Genomic DNA, 12885 nt, shown 5'->3' on the forward strand with positions numbered 1-12885 from the left:
ATGGTTTCTGGTCTTCTCTTTTGTCTGCTTCCTGCTATTATTATTTTTTAAATATTAGGAATATTGGATTAGACATTAATTTTAAGGTCATATAAACAGTTTCCAGCATCTTTAGAAAGCAGTCTGTGTATTCTGAACTTTGTACAATGTCTGGTGAAATGATGCTACAATTCTGACAGGGGCCTGTGGATACTATCCTATTAAAAAATTAATAATGATATGTCAGAAATTGGTCTATTAATCTTAGCTTTGTATCTTCAAAGCTTAGAGCTTTTATCAACAAGCATTTTACAGCGATAAAATTACTTAAACCTTTTAAAGTTTAATCATATCTGCTTATGGTTCTGCTGAAACTAATTATGCCATCAGTTGCTGACTTCAGTACATTTGCCAGTTAGACTCTAAAGCTAGTTTCACATGTGTAGTAATATTGATTATATATTTTAGAAATATACATTTGATTATACATTTTAAAATCTGACATGATTTACAATAGTTCTGTAGCTGTGTGTACAGTATTTTTGAAAAGAAATGTAATTTAGGAGCAGCCCTTTCTGGAAGGATTTCAGAAACAGTTGTTGTAGTAATGGGGGTTTTTATTCGTATCATTGTATTTTTTCCCTTTTTTTGTTTTTGACTATTCAGTAGTTTGTCATTGTGTTAGAATTGGGATTGCACTTTCTCTAATCTGGCCAGGTTTTCATATTACAGGTTTTGTTTCTGTGCTTTTTAATTAAAATCAGTAGTGTGTCAAGAAAGCTAAATCTGAAATTAGAGGCTAAAAAGGAGAGGAGTAGCATAAAGGAAGGAAAAATGTCTTAAAGTCCTCAATATGTGCTAGGTATTCCAGAAACAGTCTTTATAAAATATCGTCATAGTAATATTGTTTTTTTAGTTCATTTTGAATGAGGACTAGTGTAGGATTAATAAGGCCTTACTCTGGTACCTTCATTATGATGAGAGGAGTCAACTCTGCTAAAAAACCAGTAAAGCACTCAAACAACAGAGTGTAGCGTAGTTGTGGCTTTTGTCAAGACTCCTTAATTCCTGTTAAAAGCATCTAACAAGTTCACTGGAGCTAAAGTCATAGACTACATGCTTGATTCTAACCTGAGTTTGGAAATCAGATTTTCTCATTTGGAAAGCTTTTTTGTGCACATGGAATGGTAGCCACAGTTTTTTTGGATTGCATTATGATATCTACTGAATATGGAGAAAGGTTTGTGCATCTCTATTTGGAAGACTTTTTGATTTTTATGTTTAGGTAGTCAGTTAGATTTAAAGAATTTTCAGTAGCATGAGGTTTTGTATAAATCAAGATTTAGCGGTGTGCTGACTTTTGGTTGTGTAATAGTAAACTGCTCCCATGTCTTATGTATGAATATGCTGTTCATGCAGCTTAACTGCTTTCCAAAGTGATCTGATTATAGAGGCTGTGTGAAACCACTCATATTTCTGAGTAAGATTTTTGGTATTGAGATATGAAGTTTCTTCTGTTAGTGTTGCTGTGGATGGCATCAGGAAGGCAGAATGCCATCACATGCTGTCCTTCTCTGTTAATACTTCAGGACTAGCTGCTATACAGGTGTAATAGCTTACGGCGTATGTCGTGTAGTGTACCGGTCCTTCAATTTTCCTCACCCAGAGGGCATCACCTTAAATAGCAACCTTTCTTACCCAACATGTCAAGATTGAGAAACTCACTGCATATCACAATTACAGTTCAGACATGGAATTGAATTGCTGTCCTTGAAAACAGCAGGCATCTTGTTACCACTTAAGTAGCAAATCTTAGCATGACCTTTGGATTGAGAGAAGTGTAACCATTCTTGGCTGACATAGTAGCTCAACAAATAAATGTATTGTTTTGCTTGGCTCCTGAAGTTGCTGATTGAAAATCTGTAAAGCTTTATGTCCAATCCTGACTTTTTAAAATAAATATCTGTGCCTACAAGGAATTGTGAACTGTACAACTTTAGTTGTAGTATTTTCATTATTCAAAGCAGTTGCAGCCTTAAGTAGGAGCAAATAAGTGATAGATGAAATTGGTTCGAAATTCAACAAAACATAGCATTTCCCACCCTCCCCCCCCTTTTTTTTTTCCTGAGGGGTTTATCACAGAATCTGGAAATTATAATTAGCATGTTGAATATGACGGCAAAATATAGTGTGCTTTTTCTTACAAGAAATACCCTATTCATTTATCCATCATTTAGTAAGTAGGCGAGAATATTTCTTTTCCTCCAGTATGAACCTAACCGTCTTTAGATCAATTTCCTGCTCAGTCACAATTTATTTAGTATTGAAATACATACCAGTGACTGCATTTTTAAGTATGTTCTAAGTAGTATATTCTCTGGTATAGGGTATTGATTCATCTGGCTTTTATAATTAGAGAGACATGTAGTTTAGAAAAGTGGATGTGGTAAAAACAGATTACTGTCATGTAGTCCTTTATTTTATTTCTTTTCCTATTAATAATCTTGGGAAATTCTCTAGCATGTTCACGTCTTTCTTAGCTTTAGAGAACTATTTCATGAAGGAAACAATTCAGTCCCTTTTGGCATGGTACAGCAGTAAATATGTGTCTGTGAGAATTAATAATATTTGAAATCCACAATGTACTTTCATGCTTCTGAATTTACGAGTAGATTAACCTTTGCACCATTACTGGGAGGCAACTGTGTTTGTTCTTTTCTGTTAGTTAAGTGGAGAGAAAAATTGTTTAATATGTGTCTGTATATATATGAGAGAGAAGAGTTAGATGACTTCTCTAAGACCAAACAAAGTATCAGATCTGACATTGCACATTAAATGTCTTATGTGTGCAGCCCAGGGCTTTGATTACCAGCACGGGCCTCACCCCCTGCCATCATCCCCATTGTCCAATATGTAATAAACCATAATGTCATTGGTTTAAATATAAACTGGATATATGTAGTGATTTTAATTTAGAGGGTTTTTCCTCTCTGAGATTTCTAAACATAACTGTTATTGAGGCAGAAAATCCAAAGAAACAGATGCCAGAAAGGACCCTGAAAAAAATGTTTTGTTGCCAGAGGCCGCATATTCTTGCAGTGAATCCTCTGTGGTCAGCTAAGGAAATGAGGCTCGTCCTCTCCTATGGCAGATTCTGAGGGCAGCTCAATGGGGATATGGGGCGAGTGCCAGAGCACGTGCAGACAAAGGGCAGCTTGCACACTGGAGGTCTCTATCCGTGCAAGGCTCTCTGGGATGCTGTCCGATGATTTAATTGTAACTTTGAATGTTGTGACATGTGAACAAGCTACGTGTCAGCTGTTCTACAGAAACTGTTTATGAATGAGCTCTCAGCGTGAATGCAAGGTAAATTAAGGTTGAAACAAAAGAAATGTAAGGTGTATAAATTAATTTTAGTTTGGGACACCACAGAGCGGGAGAATAAACATGGACAGCTTGCTGAGGAGCAACTAATGGACAGTATTGTATTAATATGTTTATCTTGTTTGTATAAAAATAATCATGAATTAAACATCTTTGTCTTAGATGTTTGCAGGGGAATGATGTCTTTTGAACATTAATAGATATTACCATCTGATCAATTTTTACGTCTTGAAGCAGCAAGGTAGTTTGTCCATGTCTGCTCAATCACAGATTAGTTTAATAAAGGGCCATTTTAGTGCTCTTTGCATTAGAAGCTTTGGGTCGTACTAGAACAGATGGAGAAAATGAGAGATCATTTTGTTTTCAGAATGTAAGGAACGTGGGTTAGGATTTAGGAAGAAGAATGTAAAGTTTTTGATCTTGGACTGAAGTTGTTGAAGTTGTCAATCCATTCTTGACGTGCCTCATACTCACTCTAATGCCACGAAATAGTAACTATTTTTACTACTATATGTAAAACAAAGGAATGATCTCTGACTCCAAAAACAACTGCAATGCCATCATTCTGTAGCTTCAAAAAAGGCTGAGAAAGCAAAACAACTCATAAACCACAAAACTGAAGTTTCCATGCAGCCTAGGTTTTCTGTAGTTTGAATTTGTGGTAATATAAATTTCAAAATTATGGCAGAATTTTGTAATATACAGAAGAAATATTTTAAGCATTCCCACAGTTATAAGATCTCCCTTCTAAAAGTTGTGATTTGTTAGGATTGTTTAAAATGGGCTAGCTTTTAAAACAACATTTTTGTTGTGCTTAAAATTCACTAATTACAAAATGAGATGACTTTCAGTGTTACTACAATGATTTTGTGCTTGATTAAGCAGCCTGTGCCTGTATTTTTATAAGAAAGTTATGATATTTATTGGAGGAATTCTGTATGCTAGGGGTACAAACATCTCAATGAGTAGAAAAAGTAAAGATCAAATTGCTTTCCCTCTACAGAAATAACTTTGTGTGTTTGTGTGTACGTAGGGTATACACCAGCTCTGTATGTAGGGTATATACATGCAGCTGGATCAGCTATTCAAGGACTTGACTTGGAAGCATCAGCCTGGGAATGTGCAGAAATCCTTAACAACAGAGTTGTTCTCCCTAGAGTTAAAAGTCTGGCAGGATGCCTGTCATGTCTTGATGGGTGACCTGGAGGATATGGCAGAATCCACTCTAAAGTTTTCAGATGGTACCTAGTTGGGTGTGAGCATTTGGTACATGCAGGAGCATTTTATATTATATATGCCAATATACCTGAATGCTTATTTTGATAAGCCATTTACTTTGCCTGTATTTATATGCATAGAAGTTAAAGAAAAACTAAGCATCTGGAGGAGTATTTTTATCTTTTCAATGATCTCATCAGGTCTTAAAAAATGATTATTATCTCTGCCTACAAATCTTGACTGTGTATGTCCTAATTATTTCAGAATGTGAATGATAAAGGCTTGAGTTCCTGGTTCAGGCCAGTTCTTCTACTGCTCTTGGTCCATTTATTCATAAGAGCCATAAAATCAATTCATAGTGGCATAAGGGGAATTTTGATAGTGGCTGTGAGACTCCTTAATATGCAAGATTGTGTTTGGATTGTAGCATTATATAAAGAATTAAACTGCTCTTTTTTACTTTATATATGCCAATATACCTGAATGCTTATTTTGATAACTCATTTTCTTTATCTGTATTTATATGCAAAATGGGTAGCAGTTGTTTTTAACAAGATATGTGTACGTCAGGCCTGAACCTTTGGCTTGTGGCTTGAGCACCTATCTCAGGAATTTGAGTGGTGTTATTATGTTATTATTTCTTTTTTAGTGTAGGGAATAATAGGAATAGCAATCTCCTCTGTGCATGAAATCTTGTGAAGGAGAAGGCAAGAAGAAACCACTGAGGATGTATTGAATTGTTTTTCTTTTCCTTCCTCCTTCTAAATGTTTATGTTTTTGCACTGAAGTAGCCTATGAAAAAAGTCTTGGACATAGTTTATAGGGAAGGTGGCATTCGCAGTCCTGCTTATGGCATCATAATCTGGCAAGTCTTCCGGAACTGTAAACTCCTACAAGTTCCTTTGGGAGCTCTGTATCGTATTCTGCATACTTAAATTTCTTCAGAGGTCAAGATACTGGCTCTCATGCAGTTACTGGTGCAAGGGAAAAGAGCTCCCAGTGCCAGCTGTGGCAGAGATCAGGTATTCAAGGACTTGGCTGGGAAGCATCAGCCTGGGAATATCCAGAAATCCTTAACAACGAAGCTGCTCTCCCTGGAGGAAGAACTCTGGCAGGATGCCTGTAATGTATTGGTGACCTGGAGGACATGGCAGAGTGCACTGAGAAGTTTTCAAGTGACAAGCAGTTTGTACACACAGGGGCAAGGCTACAGCTCAGAGGGATCAGGCCAGGCTGCAGGAGAGAGTTAACAGAGAGCTCATGAAATTCAACAAGGACAAATGAACACCATGTACGTGGGGAGGACTTACCCCTTGCTCGGATACACTGGGGATCATCTCTGCTCAGAAGGATGTGGGGGCCTTGGCAGACAGCAGGCTCAGTGTGAGGCAGCAACAAAGGCTGGGCTGCCTCCTGGGAGATATTAAGAGAAGCAAAGTCTATAGACAAATGAAAGAGATTTATCTGCCTTTACTCAGCTCTCATTAAACTGTATCTGGGATAGCATTTACCCAATTTTGTCCCCTCTGTAAAAAGAAGGCAGATATCAGAGCAGGTCCAGCAGCAGGTCCGCAGGCTGACCAGGGAGCTGAAGCACTTCCCTTTGGGGAAAGCCAATATCAGCCCCCCAGTATGCACGAGGTTGTGAAGTCCTGGGTGGGCTTATTCTGGGCAAATATGCTTTGAGTTGGGGGGTTTTGCTCTGCCAGTCCAATATACATTAAGAAGCTAAATATTCTGGAGGGCAAGAACTGTAAGACATACAGTTGGAGGGGAAATAGAGAAGGAGGGTATATGAGATATTTAGTAATTGTGTAAGCGAGCCAAGGAGCTGCAATTCCTGACCTATGGAAAAAAAGTGATTTTCTAGGTGGCTGCTCATGGCATTTATTCCATACTGGACGTTCATTTTTCAGAAAATATTTGGTTTTTACTTCTACATGTTCTTGCACACAGTTTCTACAGTTTCATGAAACATTATAGATCAGCTTTCAACCAGAAATTCTAAGAATTATATTTTGTTACTGCTGATTGATGTAGAAATGTTCATAAAGTTGAAAGAAACAGACTGAAAAACAAGTCCTAATAGTATTTTTTTTTCTTTTAAGAATTCAGAAAGAACTTGCAGAAATTACATTAGACCCTCCTCCGAACTGTAGGTAAGTTCACCTGGATTTTATTAATTTGGAATACGGAAATGAAATGTATGGAGCTGTGGAAATTGCATTGGGGAATGAAGTAAATTTTAGTTATTCCTTTGAATTGATTATTTAGTAATTTTGGAATAAGAGCTGATAGGTGATATGTTGCTTACATATAAAGAATTGATATGACATACTTTCTGGTAACCAATGTAGTGGCATACATGGATGAACTCTGTGATGTATTAATAGATATGGGACAAATATGAAATTATCCTTCATTTCAGATATTAAATCAATAGTATTTTGTTTGATTCTGTAATCTTGGTGGCAGTTGCTTGGTATATTTGATTCCTTTCTCAAGTTGTTTCTTCAACTTGTTAACACTGAATATAATGGAGAAAGGAAAATGTTATGGGCACAAACTGTTAGTAATTTTCTGACTGTTGCAATCAATTGAGATATGTGATGGATACTTCCTGAATTAGAGTATGGCATCATATAGACTTTCTGACAATGACTGTGTGCTTGTTTGGTTTGGGTTTTTTATTTTGTTGTGGTTTGGTTTGGTTTGGGGGGATGGGGTGGGGGGCAGGTTGTGGTTTTTTTTGTCAGTATGTTTCCTTCTGGTATGTTTAAAATTAGCTTTTAAATGAATGATGATGTAGACCTTGAAACCCTCACTGTCTGGTGGCTGGGGCTGTGTACAGTTGTTTTCAGATGGCTGTCTCAGGCTTCTTATCTATCCGCTTGTGACATATGGTCAGTGTTGGAGCTGGGCCAGGGCTGCACATTGCTGTTTAAAGCTACTGCACCTCTTGTGGTGAGAGGTTGGACTCAGTGCAGAAGTATAGCTTCCACCCAGTCCTGCCAACCCATTTCGACTGATGTGGTTAGTAGGTTTCATTCTGTTACGGCACTAAAAAGAAAGATTGATAGAAATGGCTGATTGCATGCAGCGTTTATAATGAATCCCAGTATGTTTCAGTATCGAATTAACTAAGCAACGGGTAGTAAAAATGACAGTCAGCTTTATTGTTTTGGTCTCTTGACAAAAGTATGTGTAAGAAAATACTCTAACAAGATTTGATGTGGTTGTGCTGGATCTCAAGATATAAGTCAAGTGGCTATGTACCAAGGTGCTGCTTAGTGAAGTAGCCTTGCAATAATAGCATTCAAAGAGTATTTCAGTCAATTAGGATGAACAGTTTTTTGCTGGATAAAACATTTTAATAGCTAAGCTGTTCTGTCATGCTTACGACTATGTGTGAGTCTTCAATCACATCAAAGCTGTTTCATGTGGCAGATTTTACTTCAGTGTTGATGACTGATGCCTATTAGCGGATTGATTTGCTGAGATGAATATGAAACTTCAGTCTGTTGTAGAAGAATGGTTAAGTCTTTGAACTGAGAGTAAAAGGCTTACAGGTTTTTACAGCAGTGTCATTTTTTTCTGGTTTTCTGAAGCCTTCTCTTTATAACAAAGCAGTTGTTTCAGTATACAAGATACTATTATATTTGATTTTTTTTTTGCTAGCAAGTGTAAAGTAAGAATTGACTGTCTGAGTGGAAAGCCCTTTAGTGACTTGCAATTTACAAAAAAACCCCAAGTAATCTGGAGCTTTCCTGCGTTTGTTGAATTATTTACACTAATGATAAAACAGCAATAAAGTGCACTCCATGATGCTGTTTTGCAAAATCACATCTAACTTCATGTGCCTGCTGCTTTAACACAGTTCTTAAGATGCAGAATCACTTCATGTTGTGATAGATTGATAGATAACCATTAGTAACTTTAATATTAGCAAATATGTTTTTATAGTCAATTCAGAATCACTTCATTTAGTTTATGCTTTGCTGACATAGTCTAAACAGTGTTTTCATTTGAACTTCATCTATTTTTTGTTATAGTTAAATGCTACAAAAGAAATACATCAGCCAGGCATGATTCTTCAGAAAACTGAGGAAAGCTAAGCTATTGTACAGTATATCTTACCCTAAAGTATTGATATATCCTTTCTTGGTTTTAGTGAAATTTAGGTCATTGTTAAAGGACATATTAGCTTTTTCTATTAAAAAGCCTAACCATATTTCATAAAAGTAAGTTCATTCCAGATGTAGGCTGCTTGAAATGGATGTGATTCCATGTTATCTTCATTGTATGTACTCCTTCATATATAAAATAAATCATTACTGGGCAACAGGAATGTGATAATTCTGAAAACTAAATGTCATAGGAGGTGTGAAGAAAGTGTTATTCAAGAAGACAGCTATCTTAAGTAGCTACTTAGGAAGTTCTGATAGGAAGGCTGTTGAGCTAAACTGGAACTTAGGTGGAATATTGCAAAACAATTTGCATGACTTTTCGTTAACTACAGCAGGCCAAAGCTTCAGGTTTCTTCCATTCATGAAAAAAGCCCCAAATGGAACAGTATTTGTAGCACAGTAGCATCCCTCGAATGCATGGTAGGCTACACAGTCACTACAAGCTCTGAGGCAGCTGCAGCTTCCACTGCTGCAGCAGCTGTGATCTTAACATTTCCCCCACCTCATCCCTGTGAAGAGAATAGACTGTATAATCTTTGTGTTTGTTTGGAGGACAAAAAAAGTCTTGCTCACAAATGTGCCTTGGAATTGGCAGATTATCACTGCTGGGACTTGCAGTTTCTTTCCAAAACTGTGGAAAGCTGTGGGTTTCAGAGATCTGAAACTAAAAGATCTGGCACTTCGGCTTTAAAAGAAGATTTTATCCTATAAGAAATTAGAGTTGCCTGCCTCCCTACTTCCTTTCCTGTAGTTTGGGTACTGGATGATGGAGTGAGTCCTCTTGGCTCCACAAACTTTGGCTCCTTCCTCAGGACTGAAAAATGTATAATGTTCTATATGTAAAAAAGTCAAGCTGGGGGGGAGGCGGGGGTGTGGGAGTTGAGCAGTGTAATCATTGCTATTTTTGGAGGAAGGCATGTCATAAAAAAGCCTGTTATACTTCACATTTAACAGAAAGAACTGGATGGTTTTCAGTATGTTGTCCCATCCCTTCCCCTGTTTTACTTTTGTATTGAGCTGAATTTACTGGCAAGGACAGTCCTGAATGCGAAGCGGTACATTTATGTTTTAAATCTGCAGCATTGTGAAATTTCAGTTTGTCAGAAGATGGTATACCCAAATTGTAGACATTTGCCACTCCTGTCTTTTTTTCCTCTCATTGAAATATCAAAGCTTGATTGCTAGAAATGACACACATATTATACTCCTGAGTAGTGCAGAGTATAGCTTTTCTCACAGGCAATAAGATCCTCATATTTAAGTGTCATTTTCTTATATTGCCTTGCTGAAAGAGGGGAACAGTTGGAAATACTTGTAGCTAAAATAATGCCTTTTCAAGCTTCCCCATATTTTCGGCTACATTGTGCTTAAGACGAAAGATTTCACAGAATACAACTTCTTGTATACTATTTCCCTTCTCACTGGCAAGAGGACAACATCTCTGTGACAACTTATACCAATTGCTTACATGGGAAAATAATATTTGGAAAGTATTTAATGTATTTTTAGCTTCTTTCAGTGTGAACTTAGCAGCTGGAAATAAGGACAGCCAGCCTGAAGTGAATAGCAGCTCTCTGTGGACACCACTTGGAGCAACTGCTCAAAATTTTCCTGTTAAGTCATCAATATTACCTATCTTCCCCTTCATGTTTTCTTGTGGTGTTCTCTAGTGTACTTTTCATCATTCTTCTCTTTTCTGTGTATTTACTGCAATTCCTATTATATTCTTTACATTTCATTTCTTTTCCTCTCTAGTAATATAGGTAATGCTTGGGGCTCAGAAATATACTGTTAAGGACTGTGCAGCTTAGTGGGCAGAATGACTGTCATTCTAAAGCAATAGTTTAAAATCCTGTCTGTAGTCGTATCTCTTCAATTTGTTTGGAATCATTCATTCCTTGCATTTTATACTGTCTGCAAAATTGATAAGCAACCAGCATATGTGATTCTAGTATTTTGCTTTTGAAAACTAATCACACTGATAATACTTAAAACAGTACTTTTTGGGATGATGCTGAGAAGAGCCAAGTGGAATGGCAAAATTTTCAGTTTGACTTCGGGAGAGAGGTCAGTGTGCCTCATGGATATCTCCTGTATTATTAGTGTCTGTATGGAGTCCAACATTTCTGTTTAATACTGCTTTGACTATGTTTTTGCTGAAATGTTGAGGCTGGCATCTTCACAACTCCATGGGATTATATGAATTCTAACAATTTGAGTTACTGTTCTTGGGGCCATGTTTAAACTCCTACTGCTACTTTAAAGTTAAAGGGATGGCACAAGTGTCTGGAGCAGAAAACAAAAGGGAGCACAGTATCAGGGAAAGACTGGGAGGGAGAAAATGGTCAGCCTTGCTCTAAAATGCAGAGGGAGAGAAGTGGAGGGACCTGGAGCAGCAGGTACAGCAAGTATCTACCCTGCAATTGTGCTCAGTGATTTTGATTGTTTGACTCGGGGAGGCACACTCTGTTGCCACAGGCAGACTGCTGTGATACATGTGATGCTAATGTGTGAGCAGGATGAAAAAGTGGAGTAAAAAATGCTTTCTCTGAACGTTTTTCTTTGCAAACATTTCCAGCCTGAATTCAGGCTCCCTTCCCATTGTTTTACTTATGGAGTTTACTGTCTGCCTGTATAGACTTATTCTGATCTGCTGCTAGTCACCTTCTTGAGAACATGTGACACTGAACATTGTATATACCTTAGCCTGGTCTCTTTAGAATTTACAGCAAATAGCAAAACTTAGTCAAAAACATAAGCATGGAAGTGGTTTATACTAGGGTGCAGGATCCTGTTGGTTTTAAATCCATGATGTATCAACAACAGAGGATAAGGATGGGTGAAAAATTTCAGTACTCACTGTAACTGCTTTATGTTTTACTTTTGAGTCCCTTCCTGCTTCAAAAGCAGCAAGAAACATGTCCCAAAGATATGCAAGTTAAGAATCACATTGGGATTAAATTTTATAATAGCAATCATACTGTATTTTATCACTTGAATTAGATTGCTGTGTTTTTTAACTGGTGAGATTTTCAGATTGTGTTACCGTGGTACCTTGAAGTACCTTGGATGAAAAGTGTCAGGTTACTTTTTAATATGTAAACTTCTCTTTCTTTTAGTTATTTTCTTTTAGACAGTGCAGAACCATAATTTGTGCTTTAAGCTCTGAAGTATGTAACTATATTAAAACATTTCTTTAAAAATATCTGTTTATTTTCACTGTAAAAGTGACCTTTCAATGTCATATGGTTTACAAAGCATCTGTTTTTTAAAAATAACACAGATGTTTCTTTTCATGGGTCTTCCATGTGTCAAGATGCAATGTACTTGGAAGGCCATCAAAAATATAGCTGGTTTTTTTAGTGATCTGATATCTTTGAAAATCTGTGTTTGATATGAAAAATTATTAGAGTGCATTGAATTTTTTTTTGTCATTGAGTAAATTAAGTTTTCAATATCTGCTTGATTGCATTATTGCTTGTGGTTGTGGGGCAATTTTTAGGATTGGTTACAGGCAATGCTCAAAAGCTTCAGGATGTATTGTGGCCATTGGTGGCTTGAAATGTTAGCAACTCTCATGAAGGCAGGAGACGAAATAAAAGAAAGGAAGGCAGTAAAGGGAACCTGCCACTGGCTGTCTGCCAGGTCTAGCAACTTCACTCAGTGATGATGATGTAAGGAACTGACAACACCCATTAATACCTCCCAGCTTAACAATACCTCCACATGATTCCTGCCTGTTCTCCCAGTTTTTGAATGATGACAACTTCTCTCCCAGGAGGAGAAGAAAAGAGAAACTAGTGTTAGAGAAGAATAAGAGTACTTCAGCAAGCACCGTGTGAGTGCAGATCTGGAAGGTCAGGGAGATGCCAGTGCACATCCTATGGCGCAGCTGAAGCAAGGAAATGAGACTGGGGCATAAGGAGGGGTCTTGAAGATCACTAGTTCCTTGAAGCAGGAAAAGGAAAAAAAATGCTCAAAAAGCAGCCTGTGATGGATACGGGAGGGTTCCTTGATATTTGCAATGTGCTTAGTGTAGAAGATAACTAAATCTCTGGTTTAAATTGTAAGTTGGGTAAGGCGGTGTGAAGAACTGTTACAAGGGTAAAACGAAACA

The 12885-nt window shown here is 37.3% G+C and overlaps 1 protein-coding gene across 3 annotated transcripts in view; it reads left to right on the forward strand.

The window, feature by feature from the left end:
- LOC128817111 (ubiquitin-conjugating enzyme E2 E2) overlaps positions 1-12885 on the forward strand; it is a 201388-nt gene that overhangs the window by 7013 nt on the left and 181490 nt on the right. For all 3 annotated transcript variants that reach the window (XM_053995278.1, XM_053995287.1, XM_053995298.1), the window contains one exon: positions 6690-6740. In XM_053995278.1, coding sequence (XP_053851253.1) covers positions 6690-6740 — 51 coding nt within the window. The remainder of the gene's footprint in view (positions 1-6689; positions 6741-12885) is intronic.

Source organism: Vidua macroura, chromosome 1, assembly GCF_024509145.1.
Source record: "Vidua macroura isolate BioBank_ID:100142 chromosome 1, ASM2450914v1, whole genome shotgun sequence".
Classification (NCBI taxonomy): domain Eukaryota; kingdom Metazoa; phylum Chordata; class Aves; order Passeriformes; family Viduidae; genus Vidua; species Vidua macroura.